General features: G+C 41.8%; 1 protein-coding gene and 1 long non-coding RNA gene across 4 annotated transcripts in view; one reads left to right on the forward strand and one right to left on the reverse strand.

Annotated features, from left to right (window-relative positions):
* Nucleotides 1–353: 353 nt before the first annotated feature.
* LOC139826546 (uncharacterized) lies at nucleotides 354–17,232 on the reverse strand. The gene is made up of 3 exons (XR_011736690.1): nucleotides 17,180–17,232; nucleotides 14,146–14,267; nucleotides 354–838 (listed from the first exon to the last, which is right to left on the reverse strand). It is a non-coding gene; the product is annotated as an uncharacterized lncRNA (long non-coding RNA).
* A 331-nt stretch (nucleotides 17,233–17,563) lies between these two features.
* The window catches only part of FBN2 (fibrillin 2), a 161,252-nt gene continuing 160,424 nt past the window's right edge, over nucleotides 17,564–18,391 (forward strand). For all 3 annotated transcript variants that reach the window (XM_065860700.2, XM_071802823.1, XM_071802824.1), the window contains exon 1: nucleotides 17,564–18,238. In XM_065860700.2, the coding sequence (XP_065716772.1) occupies nucleotides 18,012–18,238 (227 nt within the window). In that variant the 5' untranslated portion in view covers nucleotides 17,564–18,011. The remainder of the gene's footprint in view (nucleotides 18,239–18,391) is intronic.

Below are 18,391 nucleotides of genomic sequence, written 5' to 3' on the forward strand. Positions count from 1 at the left end.
CAGTTTTCAGGACTTTATTGTCTTGCACTGTCTGACAATCACGCCTAGAGTGCCAGGAGCCCTTGCTGGCTGGCACAAACCCAGCTGCTGGCCCACCCTGGTTTTGACAGAGCCTGGGCCATTCTAGTGCTGCTGGTGGGGTGGCCTCTTGGGGGCTGGAGAAGAGCCCTCAGGGCTGCCGGCCTTCCTCTTCGGGGCTCGCCGTGGCTCCCCCAGGGGAGCGTTCCTGCCCCGGCTGGGAGAAGATGGACCTGGCGCAGCCTCCTCCTGGGGCTCTTGCTCCTCCCAGAGGAGAGCAAGCAGGGCAAAGGGAGGGTTGCTGGGATGCCAAAGCAGGACAGCTGCTAAGGTGCTGGGCCTGCTGCCCACGTTGTTTCCTTCAGGGCTGTTAGAGAGGGCTAGGCCAGGCATGGGAGACCATTCTTGGGAGGCAACAGGCATCATTTCCACAGGCTGTGGTTGTGCTGCTGCTGGGCTGGGTGCAGCTGGATGGCCAGGAGCTCCTTCTGCCTGGTCGCCAATGACTGATGATGCTGGAGGTGGAGAGATGGGGGCTTGGATGAGCCTTTCATCTTCCCACAGTGAATGCCTGATGAAGACGATCCTCCCCTTGCAGAGCGGGCACTCGGGCTTAGTCTCTGCCCACTGCAGGATACATGTGAAGCAGAATTGGTGGAGGCATGGCGTCACACAGGCAACCTTGTCCCAGCTGTCCAGGCAGATGGGACAGCGGTCTTCCAGCTCCATGGCCATGCTGTCCACTTGTTGCGGTGGGCTGGGGGGAGCTGGGGATGTGGAGCCGCTCCCTCGCACCGGTGCTGCATCAACTGATGACGTGCTGGAAAAAGAAGAGAAGCCGCAGTCGTCGGCTGGCCCAGGAAGGGGTGGTAGAAATGCCCAGGTGCCTCCAGAAGGAAACCCTCCCAGCTCCCCAGGGTGAGGTGTCCCTGCCCAGCTCACTGCTGCTGCTGCTGCGAGCTGTCTCCTGGGTGCCCCGGCTGCCTGAACCTGGCAGGGCCGGGGAAAATCCTCCAGTGTCTCTGGGGTTGGGCACTGAGAGCTGCAAGAACAACTCCCCGAGCACAGCACCAGCACCAAGTCCTCATTCAACACTCCAAACCTCATAAACTTGCAAGTCGCAGGGTGGGGAGAGGAGAGAGAGAAAAAAGGGAGAAGAGAGGGAGAGTCTATTACTAAGGGCATTGTTCAAATGCTTCTGAAACGCTGTCAGGTATCGACCACCTTTCGAGGAAGCCCGTTGCAGCGTTTGACATCATTAGGAAGGATGAAACATATTCACTATAGTACTACTAGCAGATGCTTTTTAGTCCCAATGAAAATGGAGTGAATGTGTCACTTTCCATGCTACCTGTCTCTCAAGTGGAGATAATGAGTTGTGCCGGAGACAACTGTCGTCTTAGAGGTTGGTGTAAGCAAAATGCCTTTTAAGGGGTTTAGACTTCCCAGATACTCCTGCTTCTTACAGGAAGAGCAAGCTATCAACAACCCTGAAGAATACTCTAGTAATGTTCTCTCAAACAAAGACTAAATTTACCTGTTTCCCATCTTGCCGTAACTGTGTGCCAGCTCTTTGTCTCCCAGGACATAATGAATGCTGTACACCTTGGTAGGCTGAACTTAGTACACAGGATGCTTGCTTATCAGGATTTAAAGTTGATTCTGTAGTGCAGAGAGTGTGAGGTCTGACTACAATTTGTAGAACTCACAGAAAACCCAAGCCGGTCATATCATCTGTGTCAAAACTCTGTATGTGTGTGCGAGGGGGCAAACTGCATTTGTGCCATGTGGTGCCTAACACATTCTTCCCTGCTGGGACTTTGATGTCATGCTTTTTCCATGTTGTAATCTGTCCTACTCCACTGCTCACAGCATGCAGAAAACTGGCATTAATACACACTCAGGTCCGCAGTCTTAGTGGAAATACCAAACAATCTGGACACGAAAACTAAACTCCCGTAAGTATCAAAAAATACTTAGTAAGGTGCAATTCTCCTTTGACAGAAGGAATAAATCACCTACTATCTATTTTTCCCCTTTTGTTAATATTTGTTACCACTGTTAATTCTCTGCTTTTTGGAGGGAACAGAGTTACTTTCTTACTATCAGAATTGTACTCCTTAGAACAAGGGTATCGTATGAGCTGGCTAGCTAACAGTAATTTGTGCTGAGTTTTACCTTTGCAAGGGCTTAAGGAAGAGCTACAATCTCCAGATCTGTCATCTTGACCCTTTACAGTCACAGTTAAAATTTTTTTGATACCATAAGTGAATAGGATGGGACTGTACGGTAATATATCCACACTTCTCAAGTGGAAGAACTTGCAAGACAGCGAGTGGGGGAGCAAAGCCCCTCCCACTGCAAGTGAAGATCAGCTTCATGACCGCTTGAGGAACCTGACCATACATAAGTCTATGGGACTTGATGAGATCCATCCCAGACTCCCAAGGGAACTGGCTGATGTACTCGCCAAGCCACCCTCCATGACATTTGAGAAGTAATGACCGTCAGGTGAAGTCCCGGGGACTAGAAAAAGGGAAACACTGCACCCATTTTTAGAAAGGGTAGAGAGGAGGAGCCCAGGAACTACCAACCTGTCAGCCTCACCTCTGTGGCTGGAAAGATCATGGAACAGATCCTCCTAGAAGCTATGCTAAGGCACAGGGAGAACAGGGACGTGATTTGAGACAGCCAGCATGGCTGCACCAAGGGGAAGTCCTGCCTGACCAACATAGTGGACTTCTGTGAGGGAGTTACTACACCAGTGGACAGAGGAAGGGCCACAGATGTCGTCTGTCTGGATTTCTGACGACCCTTTGACACGGCCCCCACAACATCCTGCTCTTGAGGTATGGATGTGATGGGTGAACCGTTCAGTGGATAAGAAACTCAGAGAGTACCGGTCAACGGCTCAATGTCTGCATGGACACCGGTGATAAGTGGTGTCCCTCAGAGATCCATACCGGGACCCGTACCGTTTAGTATCTTCATCAATGACACAGACAGCGGGATCGAGCGCACCCTCAGCAGATCTGCAGCTGATGCCAACTTGAGTGGTGCAGTTGACACAGCTGACTCTAAACACATACATTTTTAGATCAGCTACGATACAAGATTGCACCCCTCAGTGCACAGCTCAGCGGAGGATAGCATTGGCACGGGAAACGAAGGCGCTCAACACCATCCTGGCTGACACCATAATGCTGCATTCCTAGTTGTCGCTCTAAACTACTTACAAAAATTCGGTCTCTCATATTTTAACTCTATTTCTTCACATCTTTAGCTGGCTGACCCTCAAAAGAAACATATTCCAGGATTCTAGAGAACAGAAATACCAAGGTAACAGAAGCCTATCTCTCTAAAGGAGGTGATAAGTCAAACTATCAGTGTTTTTTACACTTAAGTAGATTAAGAACATTACAAATGTATGTAAGTTTAATTTCATGAAACAAGTAACCTTTTGCTACTGAAAACTACTACTAAAACGACCCTCTCCTCCTCACACCCATACAGTTAACTGTCTTGAGCAAAACCAAAGATGTGGGATTCACCACTGTGTAGACATATCTCTTTGTAGAATTTTTATCTAGATAGAAGTTTATCTTTATCTAGGACGCATTAATAGTTTCTGAATTCAGTTACCAGAAGCAGAAGACAGCAAAAAAAATCTTACCTCAACTGGCTGTGTGCTCCCTACCTTGGATGATTCTGAGGTCAGTAAAACAGAAGTGGTAAATGAATTGCAATGACTCACAACCAATAAATACTGAGGTCCAGATGGGTGTTATCCAATTAAAAAGCTGAGGAAGAAGAAGGTAGACAGGTGGCAGTACTCCTGAAGATTATGTCATTGTGAAGAGGTTTCAGAAAGCACAGGAGAAGTGAGACTGACATACAGAAATGCAGTAAGGGAAATAACATAAAATTATTTAAAATGCATGCAAATACAGTGCAAGCAGTCTGCACCAGCATGAAAACACCTGCTAAAACACTGTTGGACAAGAAATAAATTCTTCCAGGTGATCGGGCTTAGCTGAGGCCATTCAATGGCAGGCTTCACTCTGAGAAGGCAACTCCCTCCTCACCCTCTTTCCCCCACTCCCATTTTCAGCCAAGATTGTCAACAGCTGCTTCAGTCCTACCACTGAGGCTGAAAGCAAAGTGTGTAGGACCTTCTGGGATGTCTCCAAGAAAACGCAATAAGAAACAGAAAGAGGAGGACCTTTGCACCGCTGTTTGAATGTCTCCCTCAAGTCACTCTGGATTTACAAAAAATAAATTTTTAAGAGTTTTAGGAGACCGTGTGCGTTCTATACATATATAACACATGGGAGCATCATAGGCAAAGCTCGGTGCTTTGTTAGTGTCGGCTACCACAGTTTCTTCTGTAGGTTTTATTAGATCTAACAGCAGTAAGATTATGATTTTTTGCATGATTCTGATAGTCTTTGATAATTATCTTCTATAACTGTAAACAGTAAGAAAGAACCTCGCAAATGACAGAATTATTCCCTCATTGTTAGCCCACCTGTGGTGAGGAATGACAAGCCTTGAAATCACATTAAAGGAAACTAACAAGAAAAATCTAAACACATGGGAGGGGTGAAGTAGGTATTAGAAATCTTGGGAAGCTGCTATCTGTGGGTTGAGGGATGCTGGGGGGCTGTTGGCACGGGGAGGTGTTGTTGCTGGATTGGTTTGGGTTTTGCCTTGCTTTTGCTGCTCTCTAGATTTTAATCTAGGTTTATGTAAAATTCTGCTGCTAAGCCAGGGTAAGTCTTCTCCCTCCAACACCCTTCAAAAGACCTAGACAGAAATACAGATGAAATGGGCAATACGGAATATGAATCTGATATTTAAGAGAAAACATTTTTGGCAAAAGCTAGAGCTAACAAGAGGAAAATTAGACTTCATCAGTAATTAGAAAAGTCCTGACAGCGTTAGAGACGTGAGAAATAGGAGGACTGTCCTTGAAGGGTGGAAATCACTTAGACAATATGCAGTGATGAGGTATTGGTCACTCAAACAAAAACTGAAGAGGTAGATACTTGACATCATCTGCTAAAGTTGTATTTCAAATCAAGAAAGCCAATGCACCTGGGGTGCACTAGGACAAGTGTGACCAGCAGATCAAGGGAGGTTATCCTCTCCCTCTACTCTGCCCTGGTGAGGCTGCATCTGGAGTAGAGCATTCAGTTCTGGGCTCCCCAGTTTAAGAAGGACAAGGAATTACTGGAAGGAGTCCAACGGTGGGCTACGAAGATTATTAGGTGCCTAGGGCATCTTTCTTGTGAGGAGAGACTGAGAGAGCTGGGCCTGTTCAACCTGGAGCAGAGAAAGCTGAGAGGGGATCTTATCAATGCCTAAATATCTCAAAGGTGGATGTCAAGAGGATGGGACCAGACTCTTTTCAGTGATGCCCAACAACAGGATGAAGGGCAACGGGCACAGACCGAAGCACAGGAGGTTTCATCTGAATATGAGGAGAAACTCCTTTACTTTGAGGGTGACAGAGTACTGGAACAGGCCGCCCAGAGAGGTTGTTGAGTTTCCTTCTCTGGAGATATTCAAAACCCACCTGGATGCATTCCTGTGCAATCTGCTTTTGGTGAACCTGCCAGGTTGAGTTTGGACTACATGATCTCCTGAAGTCCCTTCCAACCTCAGCCATCCAGCAATTCTGTGATACTGGAAGCCAGTTATGCTGCTTGCATAGCCTATGCAGCTTGTACTGCCTGTTGCTTGGGGCTCTACTTTTGCACAAGAAAACCTGATGTTATCAGTGCGGAACTGAGGCAAAGCGGGTATTCCCTGATCATTACACCCTGCATATTTATGCTGTATTGACTAGCCCCAGCAAGATGATTCTCATCAGTTTCCTTTGTCCGGTATTCTGAGTTAAATCAGCTTGGATGATATGAATGAAAGGCACAGCATCTCAGGAGTACCCTGTAGTTCAGACCAGTGTTGGAATCACAGCTGAGATGCGATATAATAGATAAGACTCTGTGTCATGGTCTGAACAATACATCAAGATGACCTTTACAATATCAATGAATTTTGCTTTCTACAAGAGAAATATGAAAAATAACTGTATTTGTTTTGCAATGTCATAGAACAGTTTTCCATGAAATATTGCCTCAAGAGATTAACGTAGCCTAGAAATTTTTAGGTTGCTCATTTGATCTGACCACATAAGGTTAGGCAACAGTTACAGCTGGTGTAGTGAAAAGCTTCTATATTCCCATCATTTGCACCTCTGAGGGAAACTGAGAAACACAGGACATGTTTACTGGGTTGTGGTTAAAGTGGTTGTCTAATTTACAAGCAAAGAGGTCATACTTTGTTATGAAAGTCTTTGTGGATTCATTTTCTATGAAATAAGCTAGCTCAGAAATGTTCTATGTAGTTTATTAAATATATTTATACTTTCCCTCCTCCCCTTCCTCCCTTCCTTCCTTCCTTCCAAGGTATCTTAGTGACCATGAGTGCAAGCTTGTAGAAAAGCATGGAAATTCTTTTAAAGAAATGTCAAATAATTTGCTTCTTTTATGAATGAGTTGTAACATAACAAAAGGGTATTTTATAAAGCAGTGAATTAGACTATGATGACAAAGACCATCTGCTCATGAGCTGGTGTCCATCCTGATCCCAAACACATTCTAAGTGGCCTGAATTATCCTCATGTGTTCAAGTACTAATTTTATTTGACTGTTCATTAAGACCACTTCTGTTTGGCAAGAGACCTTCATGAGTCTCTTGAGCAGTGATTTAAGATAAGTTTTGCTACACTGTCTACAAACTGGAATCACATTACCAGTTGTTGAAGCATAGCTGTCACTGGCCAGATCCTGTATGCAGCACAGAAGGATGAATGTTTTGAACAAATAAACCATTTGGAAATCTGTCTTCTTTTAAAACTGGATCGTGATGTTCAAAGGTGACTCTTAAGTCTGTAAATTGTATAAAGGCTTCACCCAAGACAGCATATTCTGCCCTTCTGTTTTTACTCTAGTCATTACATCTCTAGCTGCTTCTACAAATTTTCTCAGGCTGGGAAGATGGATATTGGATGTTTTCTAATGTCACATTCACATATATTTTCCACTATGGAAAGTCTCTTTAAGTTCTGTGCCAATGGAAATCAGTGGAGAACACCTCTTGGTTTTAACTGCTGGTCTGAAAAGCTCTGTCATGTTAGTCTTACAAGTCTTTGCTCTTATTCTGTGTGTTCTATTGTCTTCTGCTTTTATTCTGTACTTTCTAGGCTATGGTAAGTATTATCACATTTCCTTTGTTCAGTTTTCCTAGCTGTAACTGGGAAGTTGATACTAAGTCTTTCTAAAAAAAAATTACATCTTACATATATTAAAAAAAAAAAAAGTGTGTTTCCACATATCCAAAAATATAAACATGCTTTCTTTCTAGGCAAGTAAAATATCGAAGAGAATAAAGCTGTTCATGTTTCTGTATATGCATGTTGAAAAAAAATCCAAGGCCCAAAGGTTAGGTATCCTAGATTGTTAAAAAATATATCTATCATAGATATGATGCTTGAATTAGCAAGCACAGGTTTTCAATTTTAAAATGTCAACGGCAAGTTAAAAACAGAGGATCTGGTCAAAAAGATGTATGACTATTTTTCTCTGAATGAAAAAAACATATGCAATCTGTGAAATGTTCTACTGTAGGCTGAAGGGGAAAGGGGTGTAACTAGCATTTCCTTTTCAGTCTGAAAATTTACAGGAATGCAACAGTACATCTGTATGGAATTACCATGGCTTCTTTCCCCAATACATTCATATTCATGTGACTGCAAATCTAGAGTCTATAATCTTGAGTACGGATTTGTTTTACTTAATAAAAATATCAGGACTGATTGTACCTTAGGGTCTAATATTTAAAAAGACTACAATGATATTTTTAAGAAAATAAAAATAAAAGCAGACAGTTTCATAGTATTGTTAAGCACTTTTATCTTCAGATATCCATTTAAGAGACTGTGTAGCAGGCTATATACCGAACCAATATTTGCAGGCATTACAGCTGGATTTGAGACCATCAGTATACTCAGAAAAATCCTTCTTATTGGAAAACCACATTACAAACTTTTCTGCTGGCTGCCAGTTTTCTTATGGAATTTGCACTGATGTATGACCTATTCTGTTTTCCTTTCATTAGTCTTTACAAAAGCCATGCTGTATGTAACATGGCCTAATTACAATATGCTGGCATAATGCTGCTGAAGTAAGTTAATACAAAGTTTGAATTGCTCTTAGTATATGTCATGTCATCACAGATTTTTTAAGCATTCCATAATGGCAACATATATATATATATATATATATATATAATATTCTACATAATATTATATATTAGAGTTTTATAATGTAACATATAATAGACATTTATTTCTCCATTTGTTTGGAGCATAGACCTTTTTAAAAATCTCCTGAATAATGATCAGAGTTTTATATATCAAGATCATGCTGATTTGAGCCATACATATATTTGGCATGCATTTTAATTTGTAGTTGAGTGAAAATTACCAGCTCTGTATTTCATAGATATGTGTCCATATAAAGGAACAGCCACGACGGTAATTTGGCAACTGAACACACGCATGTATCTTACAGCGTGAAATGGATCAAAGTCTACCCGTATTTATATTCCATAAACCTATTTTAATTTCATAAAAATAAAGCTTGGTTCTAGTATGCAAAAAAATCTTAATTCACATCCATCAGATAGGAAGAACACAAAACAAACACTGCTGTCAAGATTGCTTTACTTTCATGACTCCATAGATGAAGTGAGATTTAATTAAAAAAGAGAGAGAACATAGGGTTGAAATATTGATGCAGCCAGAACAGCAGTCAGTACAAAATTGCATCATTTACATAAATGGTGCAATTCAGGTGAACTGACACTAGGCTGCAACTATTAAATACTCTCTCAGTTTGTCCTTGTGGTCTTTAGTCAAACTTTATCTTCATGTGGACATGTGGAAGCATTGAAATGTAGTACAGATTACGTTAAACATGATCTCTAGTTTTTCAAATTCCTAATTTGTGGTGCAAAACTTACGTGCTTGTAGCAGCAACTCCTAGAACTTCACCACTGCTTTGAACAAAGAAAACTGTCTCAGTGAATGAACTGTGGAGATGTTCATATACTGCATAATATATTTTATGCATGCTTTTAGGTGAATAGCTAGAGGAATGTGTATTTGAATATGTCACCTCAGTGAGATCAAGGATACTTGAATCGTCTATTTTTAAAGATTTTGTTAAAGAGAAGCTGAGTCAGAAAATAATGCATAAAGGAACCTATGAAAGAACAACTATTTTAAATCATATATCTATAAAACTACTAATGTATTTAGATAATTAAAACCATGCAGTCCAGAGCTTAACGACAGATGAAACTTCTCTTGAATAACTAAGGCCTTCTATGTGCTCCACCTACACATTCCCCTGGGTAGGCAGCAAAGACAAATCAAAATAATTATAACTACAGACATCTTCCTGTAATCTGTGAAGTACTGCAGCATCTAAATGTTTGTTTGTTTTTTTTTTCATAGACAAAACAGAATATGCAAGAATCTCTGTTGTGTTCTGTGTTTTATTTAACCTGATTCATTTTAATATAGACACTGAGGTGTTTTAGCACTGTGAAAGGATGACTTCAACCTCCTCTTTCATTTAAGACATACATGCAGTAAGAGGGCTACCCATGGTGCACTTGCACTGCTCTGCACTGGTGCAGCCTCACCTGGAGCACTGTGTGCAGTTCTGGCCGCCACAAGATAAAAAGGATATAAAGCTACTGGAGAGTGTCCAGAAGAGGGATACAAAGTTGATGGAGGCTTTGGAGAGGAAGTCGTATGAAGAGCAACTAAAGTCACTTGGTTTGTTCATAATGTGAACTTTTACAGACAAAATAGTCAAATCAGTCCTGGAAGGATGTGCTGAGATATTCTGCTGTGTTTACATTTTTGTGTGTATCATAAAGGTGAAGTAGCATAAAGCTAAAGAATCAGACATTCAAAACTAGGCTATATTCCTGTAGCTGAAGATTTTTAGCACTGAAAGATTTTTTTTTGTTTTGCTTTGTTTAATTGCATGGAACTCTTATGTTGTGTTACGGTATTGTGGTAGCTTTTTTGCTTTTTTTCAAATTGTTGTCTGAAATCTCATGTATTTCCTGCCTTATTTTATAAGCTCCACTTAATGGTTTCATTTCTTCTTTTCAACAAGCCTCAGTTATTGTATACTTTTTTTTTTTCCCTATAATCACTGAAAGCACTACTTTGAAACCACCGCTAAAGTAATTTTGAATTTTAGAAATAATAAACTTGCAATTCTGTGGGATGATTTTTCTATCTGTCGTAAATGTAAGGGACTTTATGTTGAGGGACAATATCTGAGGTTCTAACTGCAGAGAAACTATAAATAAATTAGTCAAAAACATGAATCAGAATTTCTTCTTAAATGGTTGTAATATCCTTTATATGCATTGAAATTTTACAGATGAGCACAGACATGGAAGAGATCATAACTATTTACTTTTTTTTTTTTTTTCATTCAGGATAAATTTAGAGTTGGAATTAATTAGTTTTCTCTCTTTTTGCTTACTAGTTTTTATTTGTTTTTCTACTAAATTAGAAGCATATAACAAATCAGTGCATATATTTAAAGATAGGAAAAATAAGATAAAACAACTAATCTAATTTCCTGGCCTCAAATAGTGCTGAAAAGAAATAATTCAAGTTTCCATGTGAAAACAAAAACATCGAAAACAACCAAGTGAGATTTGTCAAAAGCAAGGAAGACACGGTCAGATAACAGGACAGATGAATAGAACAAAAACAAATAGATACTGTCTACCTCATTTTAGTAATGGCTTCAAAACAGTCTCAACTGACATTCTCCAAAACAAGCAAGAAATCACAGCCCAGATTAAATTACTCTGTGAATATATAATTGATTAAAGAAAACATACTGAATCAGTTATCAATAGCTTATTGCCAAAGAGGAGGCAAGTACTATGTGTCAGTTTCAGATAGGCTCAGACACATAATTTTTTAATATGTTCTTTTAAAGAGCAGATGATTGAAAATTTATTCCATTTGCAGACTAATGCCAACCTGGAGGGAGTACAACTACAGTGAAAGATGGGATTAGAATTTAAAATGGTGTGATAAATTAGATAAATGGAAAAAAGAAAAATGAAAATGTTAAAAAAAAAAAAACAAAAAAACAAAAAAGGAAAAAGTATGTAGCTCAACAAATTGTGTTTTCACTGTTTAGGTAACACTCTTGCAGAAAAAGATTGGAGTTTTATAGGATACTATAAGCTAAAGTGAGTAATAACATCAGTACTGTTTTGAAAAATAAAAGCACCCTGTAGTCTGCAAACATTATTGATTTTAGGCTGTAAAATCAATTAATTACTCCCTCTTCTCTGATCAGCTTGGGCACCATGTCAGCTAGAGAACTGTCTTGAGCTTAGAGAACCCCACTCGAAGAAGGATGTTGTCTCTGTAGAACAAATTGAGACAACAACAACTGAAGATCTGGGAAGCCTGAAAAAAGACATACACTGGTTTAGTCAGAGGAGAACAAAAAGAAGAAAAAAAGGACAGAAAGATATTCTTCAAGCATGAAGCATGTAAGAAGATGCTGGAAATAAAAAGTGAATTGGGAAGATGTGTTAAAAATGCAGAAAGCAGGATTCCTATCGGATGTTTGGGAAACTTCAGGGGCAGATCAATGGCATCTGTAGCAGATCACCTGCAGCCCTACAGAATTACTGTACTTGAGACACAGGTTAAATGGTCAGGTTCTAGGATACAGGTTGTAGCTGTTTGGTTGGTTTGGAGGCTTGTGTTGGTTTTTTGGCGGGGGGGGTGTGTGTGTGTGTGTGTTTTTTTCTTTGAGTTGTTCGTTTGTTTGTTTGTTGATTTACAGCAGAAGGGATTAACCAGATGACTTTCCAAGGTCTTTTCCAGAAATACTTTTAAAATATTTGTCTGGTAAAGGTATTAGAGAAAGACACCAAACGAAGATTTGGCCCTGACTGAAAAGGTGAAGCTAGGGAGCATGCACTAGATCCAGTGGGGAAGAGAGAACAGCTGAATAGAGTCAGAGAGAGTGAGCTTCCGTAGTTAGAGTTATCTCTATCAGCTGTAATCTCAAACAGGTTTATACAAACAAAGGTCAGAAAGGAGGAGACAGCAATGAGTTAAATGCAAAATTAGACTCATGAAATCAGGTAGACATTACATCTGAACATGTACTTCTGAGGAGAGAGACAATGTAGCAAAGAATGATACAAAAGTTACAAAACTAAGCAACAAAAAGTTTACCAGTTGTGTTGGTTTAGGGCTTTTTCACAGAGGAAGAGGAGGACTGGTTTAACAGGACAAGTCCAAAACCTCAATGTTTACAATGTTTATTTTAACACAACAACTAAACATTCACAGGAAGATGTCAGAAAGAAAGGATGACATGTTAGACTTGTTGAAGTGAAACAGTTTATCAGAAATCAGTGGTATTTACAAATCAACAGCATACAGGCAGGAGTTCACTCAAATGCCTCAATTCTTACAGAGCTTCAGTTCCACTTTGGCCCATTTTCTATAGGATTTAGCACATGGAAGCCCAGGATCTCCTCAGAATCAGTAAGTATTTTGTAATTTGCCTTATTAAAAGTGGAACAGAAAGAGGAAAGATCAAACTGCACTTCACAGGCATTCCATTCAACATGTTTGTAACTTCACAATTTAACATTTTCCAATGTTTTCTGCTTCTCAGTGTGCCCTGCCACATTTAAAAAAATGCTTGTCAAAAGGTGGCAGTAAGAAGTCAGGTGAGAGCATTTGCCCTCTTTTCAAAATAAAGTATGCTGGAATTATACTGAAAAGATATTTAACAAGTAAGGATCTTGTTTTTACAGAACAAGTCAGCTATGCAGGTGGAACTTGATATGTAAATAGAAAAGGAGAAAGAAAAATCAAAATATTTATGCATTCTTGAATGACTGGATTATTTTTAGTTTATTTTGGTCACTTCCAACAAATTTTTGTCACTTGAACAAATTTTATCTAGAATGAAACCAGACCATCTTTAAAGCATTATTCAAGCACTTTTTCTTCCATAGAATAAGCAGGAGGTATTACTCATGATACCCAAAACCTGAATGCTTCCTGTTTTATTTGGTATGGCCAAACACTCAGATACCTCCCTTGCTACAAGGGTAACTGTGTGGAAGGACCAGCAAGCTGCATCCTGTACCTGTATATATCCAAGTGCTTAGAAATGTCAGCTGTTGACCGTACCATACCTGTTGTGGTTTAACCCAGCAGTAAGCTGCACACCACACACAGTCATTCACTTTTTCCTCTCCCACCCCTGCAATGGAATGGGGGAGAGAATTGGGAGGGAAAAAAAAGGTAAACCTCATGGATTAAGATGAAGACAGTTTAATAAGACAAAAAGGGGAAAAAAAAAAAAAATAGAACACATAAAACAAGTGATGTACAATGCAATTGTTTACCACTTGTTGAACTGATGCCCAGCCTGTTCCCAGGCAGCGATCACCCAGCTAACTTTTCCCTAGTTCATATGCTGAGCATGGCGTCACAAAGTATGGAAAGTCCCTTTGGCCAGTTGGGCTCAGCTATCCTGGCTCTGCCCAGTCCCAGCCTCTTGTGTCTCTCCAGCCTCCTTGCTGAAATGTCCTTGACTTGGTATAAACAAGGCTTAGCAACAAACAAAACATCAATGAATTATCAACATTCTTCTCATACTAAATGCAAAACACAGCACTACAGCAGCTACTAGGAAGAAAATTAACTCTGTCCCAGGCAAAACCAGGACACCACGGTATGCTAAGGTCCTAAAACCGGTGTCTGGCACTTAATACTGAAAAGATAGGGCCGTGGTCCTGAAATGTATGGAAGAACAAGTGTGCACGTCCACAATTGTATCATTCTTACAGTAGTGTCTTAGCCATGAAGCAAGGCAAAACCAATGACAAATCTCAAAACTATCCTACTGAAAAACCCTTTGAAACAAGTATGTCCTTTTATATTAGGTATGAATTGTAATTTATGTGACTTACGCTTTCAACTTATGGCCTTGGGCAAACAGCTGAACCCAATCCTGTAGTCTCTTTCATTAACTTCAAGGGAAAATTTTCCATAGGACAGGATCAGTTTACAATAGATTAAACTCCCCTTGATGCTGTGGAAGGAAAACAACATGACAGCAGTTTGCATAGCAGCATTAAGAAAAAAAAAAAAGAAAAAGAAAAAGAAAAAAAAAAAGTTTGGTTTTTTAAGCTTGAGTTTCTCTTGTCATTTGCACTTTTAATACCGGTACTGATCTAGGCATCCACCATTGGGTGCTTTTAATGATTCGGGGTAATGAATAGCTGAGAATTGTTTAAACTGACAATAAATTTGGACATTGAGAGACATGATTTTCAGAACTAAAAGAAACTATTTACATCTAAGAAGTCTAGTTTAATTGCATTCTGCTTTAGCAAAGTGACAGCCCACATTTTTACTTTGTTTCCAAATGCCAAAATAGTAGGAGTGCCTTTACTTAAAAATAACTCCCGCTCTCTTTTGGGAAGGAAAGAAGTCAACCACATGGGAAAAGTGTGAATTCAAAAATGATCTGCATTACAAGTTTTTCTCTGGGCATATTTTCTGTATGTAAATGTACACTTACATGTTTCCTGAACATCCACTATATATAACATTTTGAATTATTTTTATCAGAATTGGTCAGACTTGAAGTTCGGCTAGAGAAAAATAGACATAATTCATCCTTCTGCATCAGTCACACAATGCCAGTATGTCATGGCATCCTCCGGGAAATAAACTATTCTATTTTATAACAGCTAGGGAATAGAATAGGACGGAGCCTCTGGGTTCATTGAATTCAAATACTCTTTAGAAGTTCGGAGACTAACCCTAGAACATCTTTCCTAAATAAATCTAGGTTCATCCCAAAAGTACTTATAGTTGTGGGCTTTACTTTTTCTAATGCAGAACTGTATTCCCATCTTGTCTAATAAACTCTTCTAATTGCACTAATTTGAATGATCATCACTTTATACTTTTCTTATACTATATATTTTCCTTCACTGTTTTTTATGAGAAGTGGTGTGAGCTGAAGAACCCAAACACTTTAGCAGTGGTTTTCTTCCCTTGATCATACAAGTGGCTTTTATGTGTAGCTATTCCAACATCTGTTTCTAACATGAATGATCAGAACATAATAATTATTTTAGATGATGTCTGATCAGTGTCTTTTACTCATAGAGAAGTACTAATGCTTCCCTTTCTAACGAAGATAGCTTTGTTGATAAGTACTTAATCTGTATGCATGTTTACATGGACCTTTTATAAAAAAATCATATCAGAATTAAGGCTCCTTGCTATCGAAGGCTTTATAGTCTTGTGTGCTAGTTCCTTTTAAAATTCTAGAAAGGTGCTACCTAGTCCTCTTCTGGTTTAAGTGCAGGGTATCTGAGCCTTAGAAATCATGAACCACCGATAGCTGCTGACCAGTCACTTTTGTTCCTCTGCTCAGTATCTACAGTTTCACAGTTTCAAAGTAAAACAAAACAAAACACAGCACAATAAGAAGTATATATATCTATCTTTGTTTTGAACCATAACTTCCCCCCACCTCCCGCTGGATTTCTAGCCCCAGGAGTGGGTTAGAAATGTGTTGTCATTTTCAAGATGCAGCTCTATTTAACTTCTAGGAATTACTTCTTTATCTCTGTGGTTCCTGATATCCAAGGCCCTAAGCTTATCTCAGAACAGTTCTTTCTTTTTTATTCTTTGTAGCTTCCCTCCTGATTCTTTGTATTTTTCTTCAGATAGTTATTCAACCAAACAGGCACTGAATCCTTCTCTTTCCCTGGCTTTGTTAGGCTTGTCTCATACATGACAGCTTTAACAGCTTCTGTTTTGAAGAAACTCCAAACCTCACCTATACCCATGAGGTTCCTGAATTCTTCTGCATAGTTGTCTTCATTAAATAGTTCCTTCATTAAATAATTATCTCAATTTCTCAAGGTTTTACCTTTCAAGATTCAGATTTTCCAACCCAAAATTATTTTTACCAACTTTTCAAATTTAAACAAAACTAACTTCTGATCAGCCAGAATCCAGATCTGTAAATGGCGCATCTATTAGAGGCACTGGACCATCAAAGTAAGGCAGTGGCTTGACAACAAAACATAGCTCCTGGTTCTCATTCCTGAATTAAAAGTAATATGCACATGAATCTAAAAGAAGCTGCTATATGTTTATTTATTTATTTATTTATTCTCGTTTTAAAAGATAAAAAATATTTCCTGGTTGTCACTGTATGCATGGTGAGGTGCTCAATCGTACAGCTGTAATTAAAGTGATTCATCTTGGATGACAAAAACAGATTGTGTCCTGTAATCAGAATGACCCACAGGGAGCACTCTGGGACTTTGAGCAGGGTGCATGTCTTCATTGCTTTTGTTTGCCTTTTACTGATGGCTAACTATCCACCACATCTAGGTAAATGCATGGGTTTGGCCTTAGAAAGTGTGGAATTAACCAAGCATTCGTTTTAAGATGCTTATGTAGAGAGAAACGCAAGGACAAAACAAGTAAAACCTTAAGGTGTGGACTAGCAAAAACTAGTCGTGAAGGAAACTGCAAATATACTCCAAAGTCTCTTAGCTCTCGGTGTTTTCCAAGTGATTTGAAGAAATTTGACAACTTGCTGACAAAAATACCAACGCACACGGCTGGACCGACGCGGGACCGGAACGAGCTTCAGACGCCTCTGCCTGGCGCTGCGGCGCCCGGCCCCAGCGGGGCCCCGCGGCCACTCACAGGGTGGGTGCAGCTGCCCCCCTCCCGCCTCCTCCCCGCGCCGCCTCCCAGCCCTTGTGAGGCCCGGTGAGGTCCATCCCAACCTTCACCAGGACGTGACTCATCCTGCGGCTCTACCTGGACCTTTCCTTTGAACCCCGAGTGCTCTTCCATGGAGGGGTTTTACTTACAAGACCCTCCGCAAATGCGGGACCGCGTACATAAAAGTGGTAGACTTCCCAGAGGTTTGGGAGGGGGCACCGAAGGAAAAGGGAAAATCACCTTTTGGGCAAACTCTACCTGCACCGCCCAGGCTCCATGTGCTCCGCGCCCCACCCCGCCCCGTAGCCGCCCGCCCATTCCCTTTCCTCCCTCACGACTCCCCCTCTTCCCGGCCCCCGCCGCAGCCCCCATGTGCAGCGGCAAGGACGCGCGATCCACTTCCCTCGGCCCGCTCGGGTCCACCCCTCCCAGCCCCGCGGTGACGGTGGCGGCAGCGCCAGCCGCACCCCGACCCCGCATCCTTGCCCAGCGCCGGGGAGCCGCTCGCCCCACCTCTCCGGGGCTGTGTCAGCACCGGCCGGGAGGCCGTGGCCCCGCCTCCTTGCCGGCCCCGCCTCCTGGCCCGCCCCGAATCTCCGCCAGCTGTAAAACCGCCCCTTGCGCTGGACAAGGGTTCTTGCTCTCCTCTCAGTCGATCTCTACACACTTCTTTGGACGAGGCTATTGTTAAAGATCATCTAGTTCTTATTTTTTCTAGGGAAATTCAACGTGAATCTGTTAGATTTTCTTTTTCGGAGTGGGGGAAGAAAATTACAACCAACACAACTTTTCTTGTTTTTTCCTTCTTTTTTTTTTTTTCTTTTCCCCCTCTCTTTGGAGTGAGAGGAGGGGGGGATGCAACGTGGACCTCACTCTTGGTATGCCCGCGTCCCGCTGACGGCTGCGGCGACAGGGCAGGCTGGGGAGGAGAGAAGACTGAGTTTCCGCGGCTGAAGCCTTTCCCCCACGAGGAGCGGATCCGTGCCCGCTGCCGGCGGTGCGGGACAAACACACCTCTCCCGGCTCCCCGCCCGCCACCACCTCCGCCGTTTACCACCGAGACAGCAGCAGGATGGGGAGACGGCGGTGGCTCTGGGTCCAGCTCTGCTTCCTGTGGCTGGGCTGCCTGGCGCTCTGGGCGCAGGGAGCAGCCGGGCAACAAAAGTCGCCACCGCCTGTCCGTCCTCCTGGAGGAGCAGGCGGCATCCACCCTGCTGCCGCGTACCGGCACGATGGGGCCGGCAGCACTGCCGCCGCCGGCCGGGTCCGCAGGCGAGGACAGCAGGACGTGCTCCGCGGGTAGGGATGCGCCGCGCCGCTCTCGGGCCTCTGCCTTCCGCAGCCTGAACCCCCTTCTCTGCTGCCCCAAGCCCCGGCGGGCGGACCCCGCGTCGTGCAGCCCCCTCCCTGCAGCTACCCCCCACCTCAACCTGTGGCCTTCATTTTTGTTTT

Source organism: Patagioenas fasciata, chromosome Z (genome assembly GCF_037038585.1).
Source record: "Patagioenas fasciata isolate bPatFas1 chromosome Z, bPatFas1.hap1, whole genome shotgun sequence".
In the NCBI taxonomy this organism is placed as follows: domain Eukaryota; kingdom Metazoa; phylum Chordata; class Aves; order Columbiformes; family Columbidae; genus Patagioenas; species Patagioenas fasciata.